The 26,481-nt window shown below is 36.9% G+C and overlaps 1 protein-coding gene across 1 annotated transcript in view; it reads right to left on the bottom strand.

Annotated features, from left to right (window-relative positions):
• Positions 1 to 25,334, bottom strand: part of Cngb3 (cyclic nucleotide gated channel beta 3) — a 172,722-nt gene extending 147,388 nt beyond the window's left edge. Inside the window, 3 exon segments of the mRNA XM_028779786.1 lie at positions 5,841 to 5,967; positions 22,620 to 22,698; positions 25,224 to 25,334. Coding sequence (XP_028635619.1) covers positions 5,841 to 5,967; positions 22,620 to 22,698; positions 25,224 to 25,334 — 317 coding nt within the window.
• Between the last annotated feature and the right edge of the window lie 1,147 nt (positions 25,335 to 26,481).

The following is a 26,481-nucleotide window of genomic DNA, read 5'->3' as shown; positions in this document are numbered from 1 at the left end:
TCACTCAGGATGATAATTTCTAGTTCCATCCATTTACCTAGGAACCTCTCGAATTCATTGTTTTTAATAGCTGAGTAATACTCCATTTTGTAAATATACCACATTTTTTGAATCCATTCCTCAGTTGAAGGACATCTGGGTTCTTTCCAGCTCCTGGCTATTATAAATAAGGCTGCTATGAACACAGTTGAGCATATGTCCTTATTATATGTTCGAGCATCTTCTGGGTATATGCCTAGGAGTGGTATAGCTGGATCCTCAGGTAATGATATGTCCAATTTTCTGAGGAACCGCCAGACTGATTTCCAAAGTGGTTGCACCATCTTGCAGTCCCACCAACAATGGAGTTGTTTTTAATAATTAATCACAAAAGCAGTGTTTACCATAGAGAGAAGTTTTAATTTCGGACTAGAAGTGATAGCATGTAATTTTCACAATATTTCCCAAAATACCTCAAAAAACTAAACCAGCATGACTGGTTTCCTTGTCTATTTATTTATTTATTTATTTATTTATTATTTATTTATTTATTTAAAATCAAAAGCTTACAAATCATTGTACCACTAATTTTATTTTATTTTTGTAAACTTGATAGCTGACATTCCTTTCCTATCTCAGCTATAAAGTCACATATGGGTTGTTAAAGCATCTTTCCCACAGCGATTTTTGTTTTTGCTAGTTACAGAACAATAAACATCAGTGTTTATGAGTGCTGATGAGATTTTGAATTCTCCTCTCCTCTCATTGCTCCTGCTGTGAAATGATTGCTTAGTTTAAAGCCACCCAAATAGAGACTGATTGCTATTATGAACAGAGCAGGCTATTCATAGAAATAACCTTTCTTCTCAGCATCCTGGGTAGCAGTGAAAGCTGCATCCTGTACTGGAGAAGTCAAACTTGTAGCAGCCCCACCCCAACTCAGGCACTGAATGCTTTACTCACTTCCTTGGTTGCCATTTAACCACTTAACCTATCAGCACCCAGCTCTGGCTTCTCTTTCAGATGTAGCTATTTGACATTTCCAGGCAAAACACATCTTTTGCTTGGTATTCAGTAGTGTACATCAAACTGTACCTTTTTTTATATTAAAAAATAAGGATGTGCTGAGATAGAATGCTAGAAACTGACCCTTTTTTTTCTTGGTAATGGACAAATGGCTTCAATGAGTCTTCCTAGGGTGAACCCTCTGTCTTTCAGAAGCTAAATGATTCTCTGACAAGATAACAAATTTGTTGATTTTTTTTGAAGGAAGATTTACAGAGAATGTCTTTCCTCAAATGGACAATTTAGAAAATGTTGTGAAATGGTATAAAAAGGGGAAAGATACCTGAACGTTGCTTTAACACAAACAGATTGCAATCAGAAATGTCGATATGCAGTACTGAGATGTCTTAAAAAATATCTCTTTCTTAGATGCCATATATTTGAGATAAGTATTATTACTTTGGATGTAAAATTAATTTTGGCTACCTTTAAAATTATATGCAAGACAAGTTAAGATATAATAGAAATATTTTGTTTTATGAAAATCAAATTTATACAATAAATACTATGTCTTTTTGTGTTTATATAAATTACAAAGGAGATGTATTGTACTTAAATTCATACACACATTCTTTTATCCTTACAAAACAATATTCGAGGCTAAGGTACAGTGGATTATGTTGTTAACTGAATGCTTACTTTTCTGAATAGTTATCTTTGAAGTTCTCTCTATGATCAAATGAATATTATTAGTTGTATGTTCAAATGAATGCAAATTTTATGTTCGAGAGTTTTGAGAAAGCATGATCCTAGCAAGACAAGAAGAATATGAAGTAGTGAGAAGACCTTTATGTTAGAATCAGAAAAACAGGCTTCTGTGTAGTTTCAATTCATATAGATGGACTGGAGATAGTGAGAGAAAAAAACGGATTACATATCCTCTTGGCAGGGCCATGGGGACTTTGATACATGGGAAAACATTGTTAGTGTGTTTTTGAAGAAAATTACAAGGATATCATAAGACCAAGAAAAGCAGATTACCTCTCCTAAATAGCTTGGGTCACAGAACCAGCAGAAGGTCTCTGGATCCTCGCATTTTGAGCTTAATATTTGTCGTTTGTTGTCTTCTCACAGAACACTGAAAATTGGCTTTTTGTGTCTTGTGCTTGTTGCTTTTACAATGGAACTTATATGAATCTCCCTTGGAGTAGAACTATACAGTTGTGTGTCCAGGTTATCTGCTTGCTGACTATAAAGACCAGTTATTTTCAGCTTCTATTATCTTGTGAACCAGTGCTTAATAACTTTTCCCATCTATGTGTACATGTTGTTGGTTCTATTCTGGTGACTGATGCAGGTGGCAGTGTCTATGCTCATGTTTTCTTAAAATTTTCCTCTCTCCATCTTCTGCACATAATGGATATCAATATGCAACCAGTCATATCACCCTGCATTTTTTACAGAAATTTCAAATCTACATCACTCAATATCCCACAAATACTTGTTAATTCTTTCAGACCTAATAATCTCTTTTTGGTAGAAAGTTTGGGTCAGACAATGAAGTGAATGTACTTTAAAAAAAATATTACATTTAGATTTTTTATTAATATTATATTTTCTCCAAACTTAAAACTTGAGGCAAGAACTAGGCATTTACATATTTACTTTAGCCTATAATCAACTAAACCCTTAATGTTTTTCAACTAGGAAGAACTTTTTAAACTTTACATTGCTGAAAGCTGAAGGTACTGTTTTGTATTTACTGTAGATACCAAAAGAATCTTGATTCACTGGGTATATTGTACAAAGATGTTTCCCTTCAATAGTTACCTTTGATGCTGTGTAATGATATGCAAGGATATCCATAGGATTCTATCTAGGTAACACTGGTTCACATGAGGTCAAGAGAGAGTTTCTGTAACCCCCAGGCAGCATCACGCTAACTCCTTTAGCTTTAATCAAGTATGTCATTGGAGCTTCCTTTATTGTATGCTCTATTTTTTCTTAATTCTGAGAAAATGTATGACAGCCACTCCCTAAGAAAGCAGAAGCATTTTGTTACCTTGGATATAGAATGTAGCTTGTTAATAATTCCTAAGCTACATTGCTATCCACACTTCAGAGAGAGCTATCAGCAAAAAAGTCATCTAGAATTAAACAGTTTTGTCAGCCCAGAATAGTTAGGTTGACTAAAAGTCTAGTAAAGAGTAAATAATTGAGCCCTTTGAGTACAGCATTGCTCCCTTCAGATCTTTGTGAGGTACTCCTCATGTTTACTTTCCCCAAGGATGGAAATGAATCATCATTGAAAATGATGGATGGGTGTTGTTCATATTTATCCTACCCCTACTGATGATCTATATACTTTTGAAAATTTAAAAGTTCTGGAGAAATGAATTCAATATGCTTGTGTTTATTTGCTGATTAATTTAATCAATATTGTGCCAGCTGAGTACTGAGGATACTATTCCTAGTTTCGTGAAGCATGAAGGAGGGAAAGGAAGAGGAAGAGGAAAAAGAGAAGGAGGATGAAGAGGAAGAGAAGAAAAAGGATGAGACTAATGATTTCAGATAATCACATGAACACCTACAGAGACATGTATTCTGGAAGAGCTCTTACACAGGTGAGTGTGACCTCAGTAAGAAGGTCAGACAAGGTCCTCCAGAGACGTGAGGATATGATGACAGTACTTGAGAAATGGGTGGAAATGGTTAGGGCTGACAGAGGATGAGACAGTTCTATAACTAGAGTAAACAGTATGGAGTTAAATAAAGCCTTCTGAAAACTTGTTACTTGTAAATATCACATATATTTCCTCAGATGGAGGGATGAAATGAGAGCTGTAGCTAAGCAGTGCAAACATACAGCTTAGCGTGAACCGAGAGCACTTCTTTCTCTATTGTAACTATTCTTAGGCCTAGGCCTAGGCCTGGAAGCTTCTAACCTTGTTCAATCTTGTCTTCTAAAAGCTGAGTTACTCAATCTGGCTTCTTTTGGTTGCTCACTGAATTGCTCTGCTTGGAAAAACTGTCTCTGAGTGCCACAAACTGAACTGCACTGACTACACAAACGGATTGAAACTGCACAAACTCAAAAATTCAACTGAGCTGCACCAACCTGCACCCAACTGAGCTCAAATGAACTCCACTGCATTGCCTGATCTCAGTTGAACTGCCTGCCCTCTATTCATGCTGCACTGCTCTTAAGCAGTCTCTCTTTCCTGTCTGTTGTTATGAGAATTGGGCATACCCTATTTCTGACTCATTCTGTCAAATCTTTCTCTGATTTGTCACTTTGTCTGCCCCTCAATTAAATGTCACTTTCAACATGACTGCTTCCTTCTACAAACTACCTTTACTTTCATTGTTTGGGATTAAAGGTGTCATCTCAAACATGTCATACAGACCTAGAAGTTCTTTGTATCTGATCCCTTGCCAGAGCAGCCATTTTGCTAAATAAAATTCCTCTACAGTTACCACAGCTTATTGGAAAAGCTTAAAAATGTTAAACTAAATGCTATAAAGGAAAGTTAGTTCAGAGGTTAGGCTGCTGATTAAAGAGGAGAGTGTTTGTTGGGAAGAAAGAAAAGTCACCACTCAGAAATTCATGTCTTCTTTAATGTCATTTTATTCTGAGCTGACCCTCTTCCTACAGGAAACTAATTAAACTTTCTGTGCCCCGGGTTGCTTACATTGCAGGATGAAGATAAGGGGATCCCACTAATGACAATGAAAAGCCTTCTAGAGATATCAATAGTTACATAACTAGTATAAATAAGTGCGTATTTTGTTGTAAAGTCTCTGGCCCTTAACTCAGACTTCAGCATCTTTTCTGTGCCTACATGATATGTTAGGTTTTATTTGAATATTGGTTTCTGTGTGAGAGAGTGAGCTTGTGTTTATCTTCATGTACAGCCTCATTTGTGCTCACCTACAACACATTTTCTAGCACCTATTGTTCAGTCATTATAGTTCAGAGTTCAGTCAGGACTCTGAATATGAGATAATCATAAAGATGAACAGTAGATGCTTTAGCAAAGTCCTGGGGCAATGAGCACAGAAGAGAAGTAGAGTGGTGAGGTGGGCAGGAAACAGATCATTTCTACTTTTTAAATAACAATTCTTCTAACCTGATCCAGAGGTTTATGTTTTTATTGTTTTATACACCCATTGCAACTACCTTAACCATAGCTAAGCAACTCAAATAGTGTCAGCAGGCATGTAATACTGTGCCAGGCAGTAAAATGAAGATGTTCCCAGCTTCTTCCCCTTGCCCTTCCTCTCCTGTGTGTGTGAATTCATAGATTTACATTTAATTTGGCATCTCTTTGTGATATTTCAAGTCATTTTATGCACAGTATTTATAAAACTATTCCTTCAGTGTCTGATAGATTGCTTGCTTCTCTAACTGTCTTTTGTTATCATGTTGCTCTTTCTCTAACAAAGAAAATCATAATCTGTCTTTGGGAATATTACAATGTTTTTTAAAATCGAAATAGTGATTTCTTTATGTACTTGGAATATTATTTTTCAAAAACATGTCTAGTAAGTATGTGGGTTGTTTCCATGATGATACAGTAACACACATGTGGCTGCAATGCTTGTGAGTCAGATTTATTGTTCAGCAAGTGGCTGACTGGACATTGATTAGTATCCATGGCTAGTCAATAATACATGAACTGCTGGATGAAGTGAATTTTCCTTTTCTGATTCACTTCACTGGCTAAGATTCTGCTGTAGATTGCTTGCTTAAACTTTTGCTTAACTCAGAAGGGAAATAGAAACTTACCTCCCCCACCCCCACTAAACTGTCAGTATGAAGTCTCCAACCTGTGCTATGTGCTTCATGTTCTTACCTGACTGGCTTTTCTTTCCTAGTCCTAGTTTGCTCCATCTCTGACATTGTTCCGGTGAGTTCTGCTGGACATTCAGGGTGAGGATTTGTGGTGAAACCTCTGAGGGAGTTTTCCTCAGTGCTGTTGTCTAGGGCAAAGAAATGACACTAAATCGAAGAACACACATTACTCTTGACACAGTTTTATTTGGAAACATAATCTACAGAGATGCTGATTCTCTTCCAGAAAAATCTTCAGGAAAAGTCCTCACATAGGAGGACTAACCTGGAGGCCAAAGAAAAGTATACTAAAAGTTTGTTTATTGCATGATCAAAATTTCACACTGTATATTTGCCTTATAATGCTAACAAAACACAGAATGAGCTCTCAGCATCCAAAAGGCATTGTTGGTTTTGTTATAGTATTCACAATTTATGACTACAATTAGTGCATGATAGATTCAGCAAAGTGAAAAAGGTAGACATTTTGTCCTTGATATTAGTTTAGAATCCACAGTCTCACTTTTACAAAATCAAATTTCTCAGTTTGATTTGATTATTTGTAGATTTGGATGGAATCCTGTCTATAGAGATTACACCAAGTAGAATACAATAGCTCTATTTTCAATTCAGAAATAATTTTTCCATCAGATTTACAAATATAATTTCTTTTTTTACAAATATAATTTCTAATTAAGATTAAGAATTGCTATTTGATTAGAGCATAATCCACTCATTGATATATGCCTGAATGATAGAAAATATTTTATAGAAAGTAAAGAATTGAATATTAAAGATTATAAAAGGTAAAAAGAGAAAATACATATTTGAGTGGTTATTTGTTATCTATGGTGTTCAATTTATTTTTAAGCAGATGTACTATATTTAGGAAATTTAAAACAATTTCCAATCATCAATATCATTGTACTGCAAGGGTCAGGTATGGTGGGTATGGGGAGATATGGTTGTAATAGGTAAATGCAGGGAGAGATACCTAGAATTGGCGGGTGGTATGGAAACCTAGTGTAGTGGAAACCTCTTAAAATTAGGGAGGTGATCTTGAAGAAGTCTCTAAATAATGGGGGATAGAGAGTCCTCATTGGCTATCTCTTGCCACCAAATGAAGCTTCTAGTACTAGGACTGGATTACATTACATACAATTGAGTTGATAACCAAAGGTTTCCCATGGAAATCCCCAAATAACCAATATTGTTGCCAAGACAACAGGTTGCTCTCCACAAACTGACAGTAAGTTTCCACTGCTGAATATAACAGCTATACAACTCATTGTCCATGTAGAGGTAGAGCTGGTCCCTGTATAGGTCCTATCTGTTAATATATTTGGTATGCTGAAGGCTACCAAAAGAGAAAGGTGAGTATCAACCTAGCCACAAACCTACAGGTAGCATTCTCCCTATCAGATATGCTAGGACAATAGTGGCACAATGCTTGTGGGAATAACAACAATGTCTTATTTGTCTTAAGGCCCACTCCATGAGATGGAATCCATACCTGATACTACTTGGGTGGCCAAAAGACTCAGAGACTAGAGAGACACGATAGCCCAGAGATCAAAGGTAATACCAAGTACTATTAGTCTTAAAAAATAGTAGTGGTATTCTGCTATACTCAAAGGCAGTATCTTATTTCTGCTATACTCATAGAATGCTTAGAAAGCATAGTTCTAAAGGAGATATCTCCATCAGACTTCTTCTCTCAGAGTTCAGGGAACCCTGCAGAAGAGTCAGAGAGTAAAAGAGCCAGAGATGATGGAAGACACCCAAAAAACTAAGGGCCTCTAATTCTCCTAAGCAAAGCTCATAACAACTCAGAGAAACCGAAGCAGTTATCATCGGCTCTGTACAAGTCTTCATAAGGTCCTATGTGTATATATTATATTTTATAGTTTAATACTTTTATGGCATTGCCAAGTGTGAGAACAGACTCTTGTACTTTCCTTCTCTTGTGCTCTTTTCCTCTCGTTGGTTTTCCTCATCCAACTTGTATATGGTGGCTTTTGTTTTATCTTATTATATTTTATTTTGTTACGACTTGTTATCTTTTAGACGCCTGTTCTTTTCTAATAAGAGATAGAGAGGGAGTGAATTTGAACGGGAGGAGAGATGGAAAGAACTGGGAGAAGGAGAGGTTGGGAAATAGAACCAGCTATGCTGTATGAGAAAAGAATCTCTTTTCAATAAAAGGTAAAAACAAGTGAAAAGAAGTAGACCAATTTAATATTAGAAATTTAGAAGTATAAAACTGATAAATCTGGAGAAATCACAGTGCAATAATTTTCATTATAGAAGACCTTTAAGGTGAAATTTTCTACAATTCCTCAAAAACCTTTCAATACAATATGACTTCAGAAATATATTTCAGGAGTAAAAATTGAGTCACTGTTTACTGTTTCTAAAAAGTTTGTGGCTAAGAAAGCCTAAACTCCCGGCTTTCTCATGGGACTACTTTCCTCCCGGCTTTAAAGTACTTTTCTACAAGATAGAAAACATGGTACTAAATATATTCTCATTATGTTTAAATGGACTCCCTCAAGTGTTTACACTGTTTTGAGTGCTAAAGAGCACCAGTGTAATTACAACGTTAAAGTCTGCATAAGGACCTTCTTCTTGATGAAACACTGAAACATGTTTAAAATCTTCCCCCAAACTGCAGTGCAGGACATACTCAGTCCTAGCACATGTGTATGGAATGTTGATTAGCTTATCAGTAGCTAGTAGCTCCTAGAGTAAAAGAACAGCACTTTCCATGGCAGTCAATTGCTTTCATAGAAACACAGGAGGATTTGTGGTCCCTATGTGCCTGTGTCAAAGCATCTTCTGTTTTACCATCTTTCTTTAGGGGGGGTATTTTTATTTTATGTTTATTTGTTTTCAATTATGCATTTTAATTAATTATTTTAGTTATTTATATCCCAACTGTTGCACCCTCCCAGTCCTTCCTCCTAGAGGGAGGACTTCACTCTCTGCTCCATCCCTTTGCCTCTGAGATGTTCCTCTCCACCCATCCATAGTCCCTCACCCCCTTGCAAGCATCTGCCTTCGCTGGGTCATGAAGTCTCTACAGGATTAGGTACATCTTCTCCCACTGGGGCCCAGAGGCACTAAAATAAAAGTTCAACATCCTTAGTCCTCAGGGAAATAATGCAAATTAGAACAGCCCTGAGATTCCACCTTACACCAATCAGAATGGTTAAGAGTAAAAACTCAAGTGATGGCACATGCTGGAGAAGATGTGGCGAAAGAGAAACACTCCTTCATTGGTTGTGGAAGTACAAACTGGTACAATCACTCTGGAAATCAATCTCACAATTCCTCAGAAAATTGGAAATATCTGAAGACCCAGCTACACAGCTCCTGGGCATATACCCAGAAGATGCTCCAACATACTACAAGACACATGCTCCACTGTGTTCAAAGCAGTATTATTCGTAATAACCAGAAGCTAGAAACAACCCAGATATCCTTCAACTGAAGAATAGATACAGAAAATGTGGCTCATTTATACAGTATAATACTATTCAGCTATTAAAAACAAGGAATCATGAATTTTACCATTTTTCTTTATCCAATAAAAGGATATTTTTTCCCATCTTATCTCCAATGTAATGCTATTTTATTCTAGGTATCGAAAATGTGATAGCCCATCCTTTCTCATATCCATACACACTGACATAATTTCTGTTTATTTCAAAGCAGAATTCTCAGGATTCTGGAGATTGAACACACACACACACACACACACACACACACACACACACACACACAAAGATTTACAGTTATCATGAGCTTCTCATAGAAGATGGGCCAAATAGTGGTTGTGGGGTGTTCAAATATCTTTGTAGGAACACCTCTTTTAAAAGAAAAGTGTGTTTAAAATAGATAATAAAATATGACTTTAAGAAGTTCTCAATATATTGACTAGGCAGAATTGGTAAAACATCATGCCTTTTATAGACCATTTCTTTTTTAATTAAAGATTTATTTTTGTTACGTGTATGTGTGTCTTTATGACTGTATGCTACATGTATACAGGTGCCAATAGAGGCAGAAGAGAGCTTTGGATCCCTTAGAGCTAGAGTTCCATGTATTTATGAGTGACATGGGTACTGGAAATTGAACTTGCATCCTCTGGAAGAGAAATAAGTACTAAGCCATCTCCTTTACTTCTTACTCTTTCGTATAAAGACCCGTGCCATATCACATACTTTTATAGTACATGTACATTTGCAGTATGACTTTATGCTGGTAACAAATACATGATTATTTTTTTCTTTCAATCAGATCTTTAAAATTTATCTTTATCCCATTTTGACTTACTCCTCAGTAGATCCTAGCACCTAGGCATATTTTCCAGGGTCATTACCACACCCTTCTAAAATGACACAGATTCTGTGACAGTTCTAAGAGATTCATGAATTAATTAAAACATAATTTGATTTGTGGTTAGGGCATTAATTATGAAATAAGTACATAATAGTTTTTTTTTGTTTTTGTTTTTCGAGACAGGGTTTCTCTGTGTAGCCCTGGCTGTCCTGGAACTCACTTTGTAGACCAGAGAATACATTTTATGAGCAGATATTAAGGAACACTGTGAGTCACTAGGACTAGCTATTGAATAAAGAACTCTAATCCTTGCATCACAAGTTCTGTGGCTGACAGTGGGTAAGCCATGTTTTCTGTAACAGTTTCTTCATCCATAAAATGAAAAATACTTTGTCTTGGGAATTTCTGTGAGGATTAGATAAAGCCTCCATTTGAGAAAAATTCAATACAAACACAAAGTGTTCTACTAGTCAGAGTGAATAATTGTCTTTCAAAAGTTTATATTAACTTTTTCAAGTCTGCTCAGCAGTTTTCTATGTGGATCGTACACGAGCCTCCATTTACTTAATAACTTTCTCAGACTCAGGAAAACACAATGGAATTTCTCATGAGTCAGCTGTGTCTCTTAGCAGAAAAAATATACAAAAGGCAACAATTTAATTGAACTGCAAGTACATTTAAATAATGTAAAAGTATAAAAAATATGTAAAAGAAAATAAAACATCCTACCTTTGTTGGTTAGGTACTCTTTAGTTGATGAGATTAGTAGTAACATTTATTATATAACTTAGCGTGTGGTCTTCTGTTGAATATTTCTAGCACGCTGTGTTTTCCAAGCATAACTTTGCCTTGTTTGCTTCTCCCTCTTCAGTGAAGCATCTCCTTCTGTGCCGCATGCAGGAATGCACACAGATGGTACATATAGATGGACACTTGACCTAAAAAGTGTGGTCTGTCTCTAGCTAGTTGGTGATACCTGTGGTGGTGTGAAGGGCTCTATGTTATCTAAAACTGGGAGTGTTCTTACTATAATTTGGACTTGGAGGTAAGTACGTGGAAATGAGCGAGGTAAAGAGTGAAGAGGTAGAGGAGCTGCTTACTAGAAATAAATCAAGTTCACTGTGAATGAGGGGGAAAGACACAGTTAGCCCTTACTGACTCCTGCCCCTCTGTCTCTAAACAACTCACATGTTTCACTAATTCATACCTTCTTTAGGGTGACCTCCTGACACTGGGATGCCTGATCTTTTCTCTGTCCCTTTCCAAGTGAACATAGAACATTTAAAACTAGAAAAATTGATCATATTTGTGTTTTGCTATTTTCAGAAATTTCGCAGACCAAGTTTATTTTTTCTAAATTATTTTGTTTCTCATTGTATCTGATACCATTTTGAAAGTTCTGTAAATGGAGTTGTTTACTATAGAAGACTGGACTTTGCTTGGATGAAGCAATGAAATACTGGGATAGTTCAAATAAAAATTTATAATTAAAATATAGTCACATATTACTGTTTAATTGATGAACATAACTGACATGGATGTACTATTAAAATTAGCCTTAATGTTCTTCATGGATCCCAGCAGACTGGTTGGTCTTACATAGGGAAGTTTTTCTGACTTGTAAATTTTAATGCAGTCAGTTTATTTTTATAGTACACAGAAGTAAAATTAATTGTATGTGTTAGTAATTATAGCCAATATTGGAGATTTTTTTTCTCCCTCTCTCTCTTCTCTCTCTCTTTCAACATATTCTCTTTTATAAAAAATAGATTAAGTTCTCACATGGTATATATTTATTATGGTTTCTCCTCCCTCTACTCCTCACAGTTTTATTTTATCTTATTTTATTGTATTGTTATCACTTAGAAGCCTGTATATTTTCTGAGAGAGAAAAGAAGCAAGTTTGAATTGGGGGAAGTCGAAAAAAAAAAACACTGGGAAGAATATAAGGAAGGAAAACCATAATTAGAGTGTATTATGAGAAGGAAAAATATCCCTATTTTCGGTTAAGGAACAAAACCAAACCAAAATAAAACAAATAAAGTAAATCATATTTCATAGAAAAACAAAACACAAGAGTCAGAGTGAGCATCGTTAGCAAAGAGGAGGGGAAGAATAAGAGCAGAACTGACAACATAGGCAGACTCAGAATTTTGTCTATAGACAACAACTATTCCCTTGGTTGAACAACACTGAAAACCTACCATGTGATTGGTAAGTGCTCACTGTATTGACATTTGTACTAAATCAGGCAAGAGCTCAGAATTTTGTCTCAGTGATTAAAAAAAAAAGGGAAAGAAGAGAAAAAAATGTGAGCATTAAAAAATTAACATTACCTTCTTAGAAGGAGTAACAAAATACTCAAGGGAGCAAATATGGAGAAAAAGTGAGGGACAGAAACTGAAGGAGGGACCGTCTGGAGAGCATGCCACCTAGGTATCCATCCCATGTGCAGTCACCAAAGGTAGACGCTGATGTGGATATCAGGAAGTGCATGCTGACAGAAGCCTGATATAGCTGTGTCTTTAGAGGTCTGCCAGAGTTTGACATATTCAGAGGCAGATGCTCACAGCTAACCATTGAACTGATCAAGGGGTTCCTAATGGAGGAGTTATAGTGAAGACTGTAGGAGCTGAAAGGGTTTGCAGCCCCATGAGGAGAGCAACAATACCAACCAACCAGAGCTCCCAGGGTCTAAACCACCAGCCTGGGAGCACTTAGGGAGGGATCAATGGCTCCAGCTGTATATATAAGGGAGGATGGCCCTCTTGGGCATAGGTGGGAGAGGAGATCCTTGGTCCCATGAAGGCTGGACGCTGTGTGTGGGCTAATTCAAGGGTGGAGAGGTGGGAGTAGTGGGGTAGGTAGGGGCACCTCCTCAGAGAAGCAGGAGGAAGAGGAAGGGCAACAGGATAGGGGGTTCCTGGGCGGGGTGGCGGGGAGGGGATGGGGTAAGGGGATAACATCTGAACTGTAAATAAAGTATCCAATAAAAAACATATAAGCAAATGCATGATTTGCATATGCTTTCATGTTAAATACTTAGGAATAAGGTAATTAAAGTTTAATCTGCATTGAAAAAAATTAGCATTAGTTGGGGTTTGGGGACATATTTCAAAAAGAAAAAGATTAACATTATCCGCTCATCTTAGGCTGCCAACGTTGTCGCAGAGATGCCTGTGAACTCTTAAGTGTTTTTTGAGTCCCCTTGGCAGAGTAAGTTGAAATTCCCTATCTCATGTTCAATGCTCCACCCTCCTTCTGTGGAATACCCACGGTCCTAACTTACATCCCGAGGATTGGTCATGAGCCAGCTGTGACTGGTTAAAAGCTTCTTTCCTTTTCCCTGTTTCTCTCTACCCACTGCCTGCTCTACATCTACAGGCCTCGTCCAGATCTGTGGTTTGTCAGCCATATTTTCCTGGTACAATTATGCAGCTCCCACACTGACCCAGTCTAAGGCAGGACAAATTCTCATGCAAATGTGCAAAGAAAGAGCCTAGGTCAAATCATAAAACTGGAAGCAACATGAATAGCCAAAATAGCATGTTTTCTATCAAATCTACTAGTTTTAAGCAGGCGTTCTCTCAAAGGAAGTACCTAAATGAGTTCAAAAGCACAGAAATTAAAAGACCAAAAATAAATTTTTATCAAGAATTCAAAGAATTTAAAGGACACATTAACAAATTCTTCATTGAACTCCAAGAGGCTAACAATAAAAGTCCAAGTTATATTCAAGAATGTACAAATATGGGGTTTAGTAAAATGATAGAGCTAATTTAGAATTTGAAGACTAAATTCAATAATAAGATAGAAACATTGAACAAAACACAAGTGTAAATAAATATGAAATAAAAAACCCCTCACTGTTCCTTTTTGAAAACTGAGCTTACAAGTAGGATGAAACAAGCATAAGACAGAATATCAGGATAACAAAGATAAGACAGAGGATCTAGATAAAATAAGCAAAGACGATGAAAACTTAAAAAAGTACAAAAACATGCTTATGAACCCTAATAGTTTCTGAGCCACCTTCGCAGCATCATCACATACATGCATGTGAACTGTAATCTAACATGCAGGAAAGTAGGATACCGTTGAAAGCACACATCTTCAAATTTCACATAGAGATGAGAGAGAAGAATCCAGGACAATGGCATATACCATTGAAGAAAAAAAATCTCCTAAATATATATTCAAGTACACAGACCAGAAAAGAATCTCCACAAGGCTTAAAATAGTTATAATCCTAAGTATTCAGGACAAAGAAAAATACTGAAAGCTACAAGAGAAAAAACACAAATCACATATAAAGGAAAACCCATCAGAATAACACCTGATTATTCAATGAAAATTTTAGAAAAGCCCAGAATAGTTCACTCCAAGTTCTAAAAGACCATATGATTGCCAATGTAGACGACTCTTCCCCGCATCTCTATCTGCCATCACTGAAAGTAAAAGAAAAGCCTCATAATTGAATCAGCCTAAAAAGTTCAGGGAAGAACAAAACAAAAAAAGAAAGAAACAAAAACTCTCTAAACCGAGAGGCATTTGTTAGCAATGACAAAACAGTAGAGTACTAGAAGCAATAGTTAGAACTTAAGAGGAATAAGCAAAGTTATGAGACTCTAGAAAGAAAATAAACAAAACTATAATTAATGAAATTTAACCCATATCTACTGCCCTGAACAAAAATTAACTGTGAGTAGATCAGAGACCTCAGCTTGAACCTGAAATACTAAGGCTGCTAGAGAAAAACTGGCTATTCTCTACAACATACAGACTTAGAGAAGGACTTTCTGAATAGGACTCTATTTGCCCAGGAACTAAGGCCAACAAAACTTCTGTATAGCTAAGGAAACAATCGATTCAGTAGAAACCCCAAAATAGGAGTGAATATACAGAAAACTTAAAAAAGAAAAGTCAAGAAAACAAGTGAACCACTCAAAAATCGGCTAGGTTTTTAAACAGAGAGTTCTCAACAGAAGAAATAAAAATGGCTAAGAAATCCATCAAGAAGTGTTCATCATCCTTAGCAGTTAAGAAAATTCAAACTAAACCAACTCCAAGACTTCATCTCACCAGCCAGTATGTCTATGATCCACATGAACAACAGACAAAAAGCTCTGGTGGGTGTGGAGAGAGCATCGAAAATTTACTATTGGTGGTAATGCAAAGTGTTGCGGCCCCTCTGGAAATAAGTGTGGAGAGTTCTTAAAAAACTGAAAGTAAATCTATCATTTGACCCAGCAAGCAGCCAAGGGAACAAAGCAATGAGTAGTCCTACCCAGCTGTGACACCTGTGAACCATCACAATGACAAGCATGGTAGGATATATAAGGAAGCTCAATAGTGATACTTATATATTAGTGATAATAAACAGCTTTCTAAGAGGACTTCAGGTCCACTCAACAGGAGTGAAATTATGACTGGATTTAGAAACCTAGCCAGCTTTTAGGGATGGTGAAGCCATGGAGCATAGACAATAATATACTACTACTACATTGCTAAGTCAGCACAGTTTCTTACTACATTCTAAATCTTATATTTACAGATAAGCTTTGCGATAAAAGAAGCTTCTATCTACAGCAAATGTCTCCACTTTTCTTGCTACAGAAAACCACAATTGGACATATTGCAAAGATCACTGGATTTTGGAGAGCCCAGTAACTGTGGATAATTTGCAGCACAGCTCTTGTATCTATGGCTCAAGAGAATACCACAGAAGGAGGACAGAAAGATGGTAAGATCCGAAATACCAAGAAGTCTGCCGTGCTCTTAGAAACGGTCACATAAACAAGAACCGAGCAATGGCAAAGTCACCAGACAGGGTAACACAGAAAGGTGAAAATCTCACAAGGTCTAACCCATAGCCAAAAACTAAAGGCAACAATGAATGCTAAAAGTGGGAATTACTCTTCCAGGACTAAGATCCCCCTAAAATTGTTTACCCAATTCAGGGTCATCAGTTCTGAAACCACAAGCAACAAAAATGAACTCAACATGTTGTATTTGTATATCCTTGCATATGTTTGTATATATAAATATATGTATGTATGTAACAATAATAATCAAAGAGGCTACCAATTTGTTAGTAGGGAGGTTATCGTGGTTTGAAGGGAGGAAAGGGAAGGGGAGAAGTGTTAATTTTAATTAAATAATAATAAATTGGCATTGAAAATTAAGAAATTTCATTGTAAAGACTGTCTCTATAGTCTTCATAACCCAAATGCATCAGTTGGCAAGAATGAGTAGACTTGCCTCAGTACACAGGACTTCTATGATCTCATTACTCTTTCTCATCTGCCTTCTATCAATATTAGAATTAATCAATCACAATGCAAAATGGTGAAGGTATAAAACCTAATATAAGCCTTATTTATGGCCAGCTGATAATAATAGTCTCCTTATTTTTTGCACATGAGCAGACAGACTCAAAGATCTTAAATATCTTCACTTGGGATTTAGAAAAAAGCACATGTGTGATTTGACTTCAAAAGTGTAAATCTCTGAACCGTTCTTTGTAATATGCTTCCCTTAATTTTCACGATTGGCTGTAATACAATTTAATTTTGCTTTTGATTTCTTCCTTTTTTCTATTCAAGATTTCTAGGAATGCAGTAGCAACTACCACAAATTCAATGGCTTGAAAAAAAACCCCACAGTTTATTTTATTTTAGTTCAGGAGGTCAGAAGTCTAAAAAGTGTCTGAAAGAATGGAATGGGTTGTTTGGGACTGGGGGCTTCTGGGAAAGTCATTTTCTTTTTACACCCTAGTCTAGAAGCTCTCTCCATTTCTCTGTAGTCCTTCCTTTCACTTCCATATTATATCCATCCAAAACTGTGCTTCTCACTGTATTCCTCTTCTGTCTGAATTTATCCTTCTTACTGTCCACTCACAATGACCCGTTGGTTATGTTGAGGATATCAGATGAGCAATGATAATTTCCCATCTCAAAAATACTCATGGTAGGAAATATGGAAACAAAGAGCACAGCAGAGACTGAAGGAAAGGCCATCCAGAGACTGCTCCAACTGGGGATCCATCCCATATACAGTCACCAAACCCAAACACTATTAATAGCGGATGTCAAGAAGTACATGTTGACAGGAGCCTGATATAGCTGTCTCCTAAGAGGCTCTGACAGAGCCTGACAAATACAGAGGCAGATGCTTGCAGCCAACCATTGGACTGAGAACAAGGTCACTAATGGAGAAGTTAGAGGAAGGACTGAAGGAGCTGAAGGGATTTGCAACCTCATAGGAAGAACAACAATATCAACCAACCAGAGTCCCTAGAGCTCCCAGGGACTAAACCACCAACCAAAGAGTACACATGGACTGACCCATGGCAGCTGGAGCTGCATATGTAGCAGAAGATGGCTTTATCTGGCATTAATGGGAAGAGAAGCCCTTGGTCCTGTGAAGGCTCGATGCCGAATTGTAGGGGAATGCCAGGGCAGGGAGGCCAGAGTGGGTGGGTGGGTAGAGGAGCACCTACATAGAAGCTGGCGGAGGAGGGATGGGATAGGGAGTTTCCAGAAGGGAAACTGGGAAAGGGAATAACATTTGAAATGTAAATAAAGAAAATATCCAATGAAAGAAAAGAGATTTTTTTAAACAACCTAAGAATCAAAGTTCAATGCATACAACCAGATTAATAGGTTTAGGGCATTACAATGTAATTATCTTTAAGTTGCCAGTATCCAACCTACCACACTACCCATTATAAGCACCAGATTCACCAGAGTTTGATCTATTACTACACAATAAGGTTTCATTAAAGCATATACTTAATATATAAATAATAACAATTATGAATCATTATTAGGTAAGTCATGTACATATTTTATGGATGAAAATACATGTATTTTTAAAGAAGAAAGTAATATAAATGAATATAATATAAGAAGCTTTAAAACAGAGATTTGTTTTCAAAAAAGGACATTAGTAAGCTATATTTATTTGATTCCAAAATATGTTACATTTTTCATTTCCTCAGTAGATATAAACTGAACCACGTTCTGCAGAAGATAAGAAGTCTAAAATCAGAAACCAACACCTGCATATTTTGTGACATTGCACCTGTGTTTTTTGAGTGGAGAAAATAGAAAGATCAATAGTGTATCACATGTTATCTTTAAATACTAATAAATTTGCTTCTTAAAGATAAAATATCTTAAATATAACTCAGTCCTAATTGAAAATGTGAAGCTCTGCTAAGTTTGCCTGTTTAATGAAAACAGTTTTCCTTAGTTAAATAGCTTCTCTGTTGAATAAAGCTTCACCAAAGAGTTTTTATTACTAGCTGCGAAAGGTTTCTTCCTATAAATACACATAAACAAGGACAAGACTAGTCTTGTCATCCTAAAGGTGCATTTCTTAGTTTTATGCTACTAAGTTTTATGAATTTTTTTGTGTATGAAGAGTTCTAGTTTAAAACAATCTACACCTTCAAACTACTCCTTGTAAAAAGTGTCGTTTGAATTACAATGATAATTCTATAGTGTTGTCTTTATTTTCTTGCCTTCCTTTGCTCAAGAAGATTTGTAGTATTCCTATTTTCATCTGTACACACTCTTGCTAATCACATCCGTGCTTTGTATTATTATCTGTAGAGGACTCTCTATCTTTCTGTCTCTGTCTTTCTCTGTCTTTGTCTCTTTCTCCCTCTCTCTTTCTTCTATTTTGAAGTAAAACTTTATTGAAAGCTTTATAGCAGACCAAGCACATAAAACCATGTACATGTCATTGTCTATTTTGTAATTTTGTGAGAGAAAGGCTAGTTGTAGGTTTTTTGAGCTACTTTTTCTCATGTGAAGTCCTATGCTGCTTATTGCTCTTGATACTTTTATTCCAGATAGGCAGTAGAATATTTTTACCTCTCTAGAGGCCTTACAATAGACCACAAGTTATAATTATTATGTCATATGTTTTTATTCTCACAGATAAAGTCTACATGTTTTTAAAAAATTGAGAATTGAAGGGGTTGATGAGATAGCTTTTTGATTAAAGTGGCTGTTAAACAAGCATAGGGACCTACTTTTTTATCTTGAGCATCCAATAGAAATTGGCATGTCTGCATCTGTAACTCCAACACTGTCAGGGAGGAGGGTTAGCAGAGACAAGCAGAATCCAGAAGGTCACTGACCAGCTAACCCAGAAGGATCTATGAGCTTCGCGTTCTGTGAGATGCCTCAGCTCAAAACATAGGGTGGAAGGAAACTGAAGAAGATTCTTCTGGACTCCAGGTGTGTGCACACATATACATTAATATTTCCAATGTTGATGCATGAACATCCACACATACACACACAACCACACAAACACATATACCGCACATGAATTTTTGATTATTGAATAATGATGTTAAATTGATTAAAGAAAAAGCAAAAGTGACCCATAAGGGCAATACTAACTGAACTTAGTGGGTTATTAAAAGTTGTAAAGTTGCCAGGGGGATTGTTTGGGGGAATATGAGGGAGTTAGAAGTGGAGAATGCCATTGATAGGATCATATTTCATTGCATGCACATAAAACATTAAAAAGTGAGAGTTGGTCTGTGAAATAGACCAACATGTCAGATACCTCCTGCATAAGCAGAAGACCTTGAGTTTGATTCCAGAATGAAACGTGGAAGGAGAGAACAGACTATTAAAGTTGCCTACTACTTTCTACATACACACAGTGATCTATCTATCTATCTATCTATCTATCTATCTATCTATCTATCTATCTATCATCTATCTATCTCTACACAAACATTATGCTACACCACATACAAACATGCACATATATACCACACCACACCACACCACACCACATACAATTTTAAAATTGTGAGATAACATCTTCTTTGTTTTAACTATATCTCCTAGAATATAACTCTTACTTTTGACATTTTTTATGTGAATTTTTATCCAAAATGAAGCCATCTCCTTTTGTCAATATGTCACCTAAGCATTTGAGTCAGATTGGATATGAGAACTGACTGTGTATCGCATCCAAGAGAGATAACTTCCTGTGCAATGCTTCCTTGGCTTGCCTTCAGGTGAGGGATGCTGACTATTATTTCTGTTTTCATGGCTGGGATGAAAACCCAGAAGGAAGTCAGTGATGGAAACACCTCATTTGCTTAAAACCACAAAGCATTTTTTATGTTCTGAGTTGAGCAGTAAAAAAACCCCAGATATATTCTTGAAAAATAAGTAAGTAAATAAGCGTGCTCAGGAATCTAGAGAGATTTTCTCCTTATTTTTGAAAAATATATGAGGATAGTAAACGGAGAGAAGAATGTAAACACATAACAATGTAACACTGATCCAACAGAAAAGATCTAGTATCTTTATAACATTATTTTTCTGGATCGAACATCTTATTTCATTTCAATTATTTGTGTCTGTTGCATATTTATCTGCTAAATTCAGGGTTTTTTTTCTACCTATGTTCTTTCAGATTCTCTTAAAGAAGAGCATCCACATTCACAAGAATGGGGCCATGTTTTCAGAGAGCTGCTTCTGATGGCAGCAGTATTCATTGCTAGGAATTTATTTACTTACGACTTCTTTTATGATTTCTTTGTTTAGATTATCTTTTCTCCTCTATTGCCAAGGAAAGAAGCTAGGGCATTGCATATGTTAGGCAAGTCCTGCGATGCTCAACTGTGCCCTTAGCCTGCAAACCCTTTCTTTATTTGCAAATCGGTCTGTGATTTTCATATATGTAGTTTTTCTTCTTAAAGTTAGGAAGTCTAAACAAATAGAAACTGAAGATACCTCACTTCAAATATTTTGTTTAATAGAAATCACTATAAAGATTGTCTGATAGATGTTAAATAAAACTTTCTTCTGCTTTATGACAAAACTTTTGTGCTGTTCTAATAAACAATACCGTATTCCAGTCTAATGATTCCCTTGCCACTACTTTTGTTTGTTAGAATGTGGGTTTCATACAGGGAAAGATGTGTTGGCAAGAGGGGTTAAGAACAGAATGCACTGGGTGCTATAAAGCCGAGTGAAAGTATTTATGTTTGTCCTGAAGGCAGTATTGAGCTATTCACAACTCTTGAGCTGAGGTGTGCCGTCAAAGTGGTAGTTACAGTAACACAATATGCCCATAGTATTTGTGCTTGAGGGGAAAGGAGAGAAATTGAGTGAAACAGACTCCTAAATAGAAGAAGCCACTTAGTGCCTGCGTGTAGTGTAGGTATGACTTAACGAATAAAGGCCTAGCTCAGGATGCTATTGCAGAGATTGCAAGAAAGCCAGCAAAGTTCTATGATATTACTGAGGCAGATGAGGTACAGACTTTATAGGACTCATGGTAGAGAAATAAAATAAGGAATGAGGTTTTAAGCTTGAGGAATTTAACAAAAGCATGATATTAGGAAAGATAGTGAAGAGAGGTAGCCTATTTGAATAAGGGTAAGATAAATTCAACTTTAATCATATTTTTTTTCAAAACATGTAGGTATATATGTGTAGTGCCAATGGGAAAATACTGGATCAAGTTTCACAAAAGTAATTGTCTTGATATGGATTTGGAATTATCCATGTAGAACTGAGTGTGCAGCCTTAGGCAGATTAGCTTTCCAGTTGACAGGGTAAAGAAGAGATGGGCAATGAAGCTTGAAACACGTGCTGCCACATCTGCTTTATTATCTTAATAACTCTTCACTGCCTGAAGTTCCTCTGCTCAGCATGAACTTCGTCATGATCTATTTAAGTTTTTCTGTAACACGACTTCATCATGAATAAAGATTAGGATTCTGTTGTTTACTTGTGTACCTCAAGGCCAAGGAAAGGTACCTAACACATGGTAGGTAACCAAGAGCTATCTACTGAGAGGCTGGAAATAAGACTGGGTGGAAATGGGCTGGTTATGAAAGCATGAGGCTCTTGAGTTCTGAACCCCAGCACCTATATAAAAGCTGGGCATGGTAGTGTCAGGCTGGAATCTGGGGGTTAGAGTTAGATGTGTCCCTAGGGCTTGCTGTCCAGCCAGTATAGCTAAAAGTGGTGAGTTACATGTTCAGAGACGGGCCCTCACTCAAAAAATAAGATGGATAGCAATTGAGGAAGACAGCTGATTCCCACTTCTGACTTCCATGTACATTTTCATAGTTAAGTACACTTGAACAAACACATGCAACATATATACACAACACACAACACACACACACGTACAAATGCATGCATATAACTCCATGCATGACACAGTATCTAGTATACTGAATGCATGAATGAGATAGTGAATGAAGAAATCAGTAATTTCACAGATAATTCAGTTCTTCAAACTGTCTATACTGACAATCTGCTGGGCCAAGGACAAATACTTTATCAAATACTATATTTTAGACAAAGACATATTTTACTCCCACCTCCCATAAGTAATATCTTGACCTTCTTTGTACTTTACCCCATGCTCCAACTATCATCACAATAGGTAACATTCTGACCTTCTTTGCTGAGTGGTTTTTCAAATGTGACTGGTGTCCTTCTGCTTCCCAGAGATTCTTTTTCACTTTGGTTTTCTCCCTTTGAGAAAGAAAATAGAGGTTGTTGTCATTTCAACATGCAGTTAAATGTGCAATGTCACTACTCTCAGTCAGTTATCAGTATGATTATTAAAACTGAACATCTATTTATGATTTCCTAAAAATGCTTAACCTGTACCTAAATAGATATTCTCAAGCTGTCAGTTCAATAACTTACTATCGAATCAGCTTTGATCACCTTCCTCCCACAATTCACAAAATATTTTTGTCATTGTAACCCTGACGCATTGTCCTCCTAATTTTGGTCTTTACGGTGCCCTAACACTGACCCATCAGGCTCAATAGTGGTAGAATTGAAAACAATGGGAAGGAGGTGGCAGTTTCATCCTATTATTACTAATTCTGTTTTCTTCTTGACTTTGTTCTTGTCTGCACTTCAACATTTTCCTAAGCTTCCCATTGAAATGGAATTATTTCACCCTCAATATAGCCAGTGGCTAACTGACAATATTGTTCCTTCAGTGGCTAACTGATGATGTTCCTATGGTGGCTAACTGATGATGTTCCTATGGTGGCTAACTGATGATGTTCCTATAAGGATGCATTGACACAGAACAAAGTTTACAGGGCAGGAAGGTCAGCTGCCAAATTTTAGTAGAGGGAACAAAAAACTGTGAGTGTGAAAAAATAGGATGGAGAGATAGTTGGTAAAGCACTTGGTGCCCAAGGATGAGGACCTGGACATAAAATGCCAGATATGCTGGCAGGCGAGTATAATACTAATGCTGGGGCTGTATCTCACCAGATGCCTGGAGCTTCCAGGACATCAACCTAGCTGAAGTGGTGGGCCTTAGTTCTCAGTATGTGGAAGACAATTCCTGAAGAATGGCACCTGTGGTTAACCTCTGGCTTTGAAGCATGCATGCATACATACGACCGTACACATACACCTGAATACTAGCCTCCAGCCTCCACCCCCCAAAAGGAAATGTAGATGATGAGAAAATACCTTTAGGAAATCGAAATGGTGCTCGAAAGTAAACTGTTCTGCAGTAGAAAGGAAGGGGAAAGGACAAATAAAAAGAAGTAGTAGGTGACTGAGGTAGATCAAAAGCCCAAGGTGTGGTTGTGAAGGGGGTGGAAGATGAGCAAGTAATTAGGAACAAAGACTCTGAGTATCTTGTGTGTTGTAATATGGACTCTGACATTATGTATGAGTACTGAAGACTAACTATATAAGACAACTTCATTTAAATCTCACAGTAACCACATATGTTAGGCAAGGCTGGCGCTATTTTTTATAGAATACAAAATTGTTTGGATGGCTAACTACATGCACATAGTGGAGGAATGAGTTAGGACCATCTATTAATAATAATAATAATAATAATAATAATAATAAGCTGTACAACTTCTTCACATCATGTTTTGATGTTATTTGTAAAATTTTCCATTGTAGTCTTTATACATTGTATAAATATAGACATATGAACAATGTCATGTTCAGAAGAAAAGTACCATGTTTGTATTGGGCTGGCTTTGTGTTTCTTTAGCTATTAGTTGTTGATACACAGAAATTTCACAGGAACCTTTTGATTGAGCTTTAAAAGGCTACTTTTGAAAGCACAATACAATTTGATTTGTTTTTATTTTTAGATATTTCCTTATAGGATTTAAATTATTTGTATTTATATGCCATTGAAAAAGGTATTTTATGGGAGAACATAGCATTCTAACATTTGTGATTGTTACATTTAGAATTTTTAATAGAAAACTTTAAAAAAAAGCTGTTTCACCTATTTCCCACATGTACTTAGAAACAACAGACACCAAGCATTCCCAGACAGAATTCCCAGAATCTGTTACCAACAGGCCTTCTCAAAATTAACATTCCACTATCACAGCTGCCAAAGGGCACAGGCTCTACTCAAGAGCTTCTCTGCCAGGGTATAATCTAAGCTCTCCTCTAGCATGGCTGCTTCAGGGGGAGATGGGTCTTGAAAAGCAACTGTTCTGCTTTCCCTCTAAGTGTCCTGTAGTCTGTGGGACACTCATCTGGAAGGGTTGACTCATAGCTCCCTCTCATCTGTCACCATGCAGCCAGGATGGTGATGGGGTTTCTGCTGTACTTCTTATAGAGTGGGATCTAGTACAGCCTCAGTCATGTTCTAGCTGTGTGTTAGCAGTGTTAGAGCAGGATTTTGTCTCACAGATGTCAGTGCTTGCAAAGGGCTCAGCACACTGCCCACTGCATAGTTAGTGCTGAAAACTCTTATGCTCTTCAAGTAAAAGACCTATTAGTTATTTCTGTGCAACCTGTGAGAAAATGAAATTAGCAACAAAAAAGTCTTCCAAGACCAAATATATCCCCTAACATTATTATGCTCCCTTTAAATATGCATATGCAGAATATATAAATTAATAAGAACATGGTTTAAGCAGTACCCAATCTAGATGTTACCATGAAAACCTGCTGACCAATCTTCCATATGACAGCATTTGTTAGCATCCATTAGCAGACAAAGGATGAGACTCAAGACTGACTTAGGAACATAAATAACATACCTGTACTATGGATGGCTGAGACCGACTGCTCAGGTGGGGGCAGGGTTTCTTCTCGGTCTTCCCTTCCATGGGCTTCACTTTGTTAAATTTTACTGTCAGTGATTTTAACATCTTCTCTGAGGCAGGTCTGAAAGACTTCGACTTTATGACCCTGTATCTCTAAGAGGAGAGCTGTGCTTTGTTTTTCTTTCCATTAGTAGACAAACCAATTAGTTGTTTAATCAGGATTTTGTTCTGGTTAATTCCTACAGCCGACTCTCTAGCTAAGCAGGGCTTTGACTTAAAAGCAGTAAATTACTTCTGCTTGGGTGATTTGCACTCTGTTTATGAACTTTCAAGAATCAAAATGCCCCTGTGAATAATTTAAGATGAGAGGATTAAACAAGTTGAGTCAAATTGTTTAAAAAGATTACTCTGCCCCGTTGACTTGTTTTCTTCCTTTCTAATTGCTCACCTTCCTGTCTGTGCCTAGTTTTAAACAAAGGGATATATGCGAATGATTAACTAGTGAAACATGCATGAAGGTTCTAATTTAAAGCAAGGAGTCTGCTTTGCCAAAGTGCCCATCTCTAGTGATGAAACATGACTTTACTATTAAACTTATCTTGTCTATCCAGATTTTGATTCCACATTGAAAAGTCTGTGTAATCTAGTTTCTGTTTGTATGTAGACTGGGGTCTCCAACTTTTAAGAGTCACAGGTCCGTTATGAAGAATTGTTAGAGAAACTTTCTACCCAGAGCCCAAATGTCTTTGATGTTTTGTGCTATTGTATGTGACAAACTTTTGTAAGCACTTATTTTTTGAATAAGAACTGCTCTCTCTCTCTCTCTCTCTCTCTCTCTCTCTCTCTCTCTCTCTCTCTGTCTCTTTCTCTGTTTCTGTCTCTTTCTGTCTCTGTCTCTCTGTCTTCCTCCTCCCCCGCCTCCCCCCCCACCCCCCGTGTGTAAATTAGAGTGTGCTGCCTGGAGATTTACTTTGGGTATCTTTCACAAGTCACTCTTTAACTTTCTTCAGTTATGGTCCCTCACTGAACTTGGAATTCCTTGGTTCACCTAGGCTGGCTAGCCAGTAAGCAAGCCAGAGTGACCATTTTGTCTCTACCTCCCTAGCACTTGTATTGCAAGCCATATGTGTGCTGATGTGCTTGTGTGTGTGTGTGTGTGTGTGTGTGAATCTACTAGGATTTTTATTCTTGTACAGTAGGCACTTTATTTGCTGAATCATTTCCCCTGTTTTTATAGCCCACAGATACCAGT

Source organism: Grammomys surdaster, unplaced genomic scaffold (assembly GCF_004785775.1).
Source record: "Grammomys surdaster isolate TR1022 unplaced genomic scaffold, NIH_TR_1.0 97, whole genome shotgun sequence".
Taxonomy (NCBI): Eukaryota; Metazoa; Chordata; class Mammalia; order Rodentia; family Muridae; genus Grammomys; species Grammomys surdaster.
Note: the sequence above shows the minus strand (reverse complement) of the source record. Positions and strands in the feature narration are given on the sequence as shown.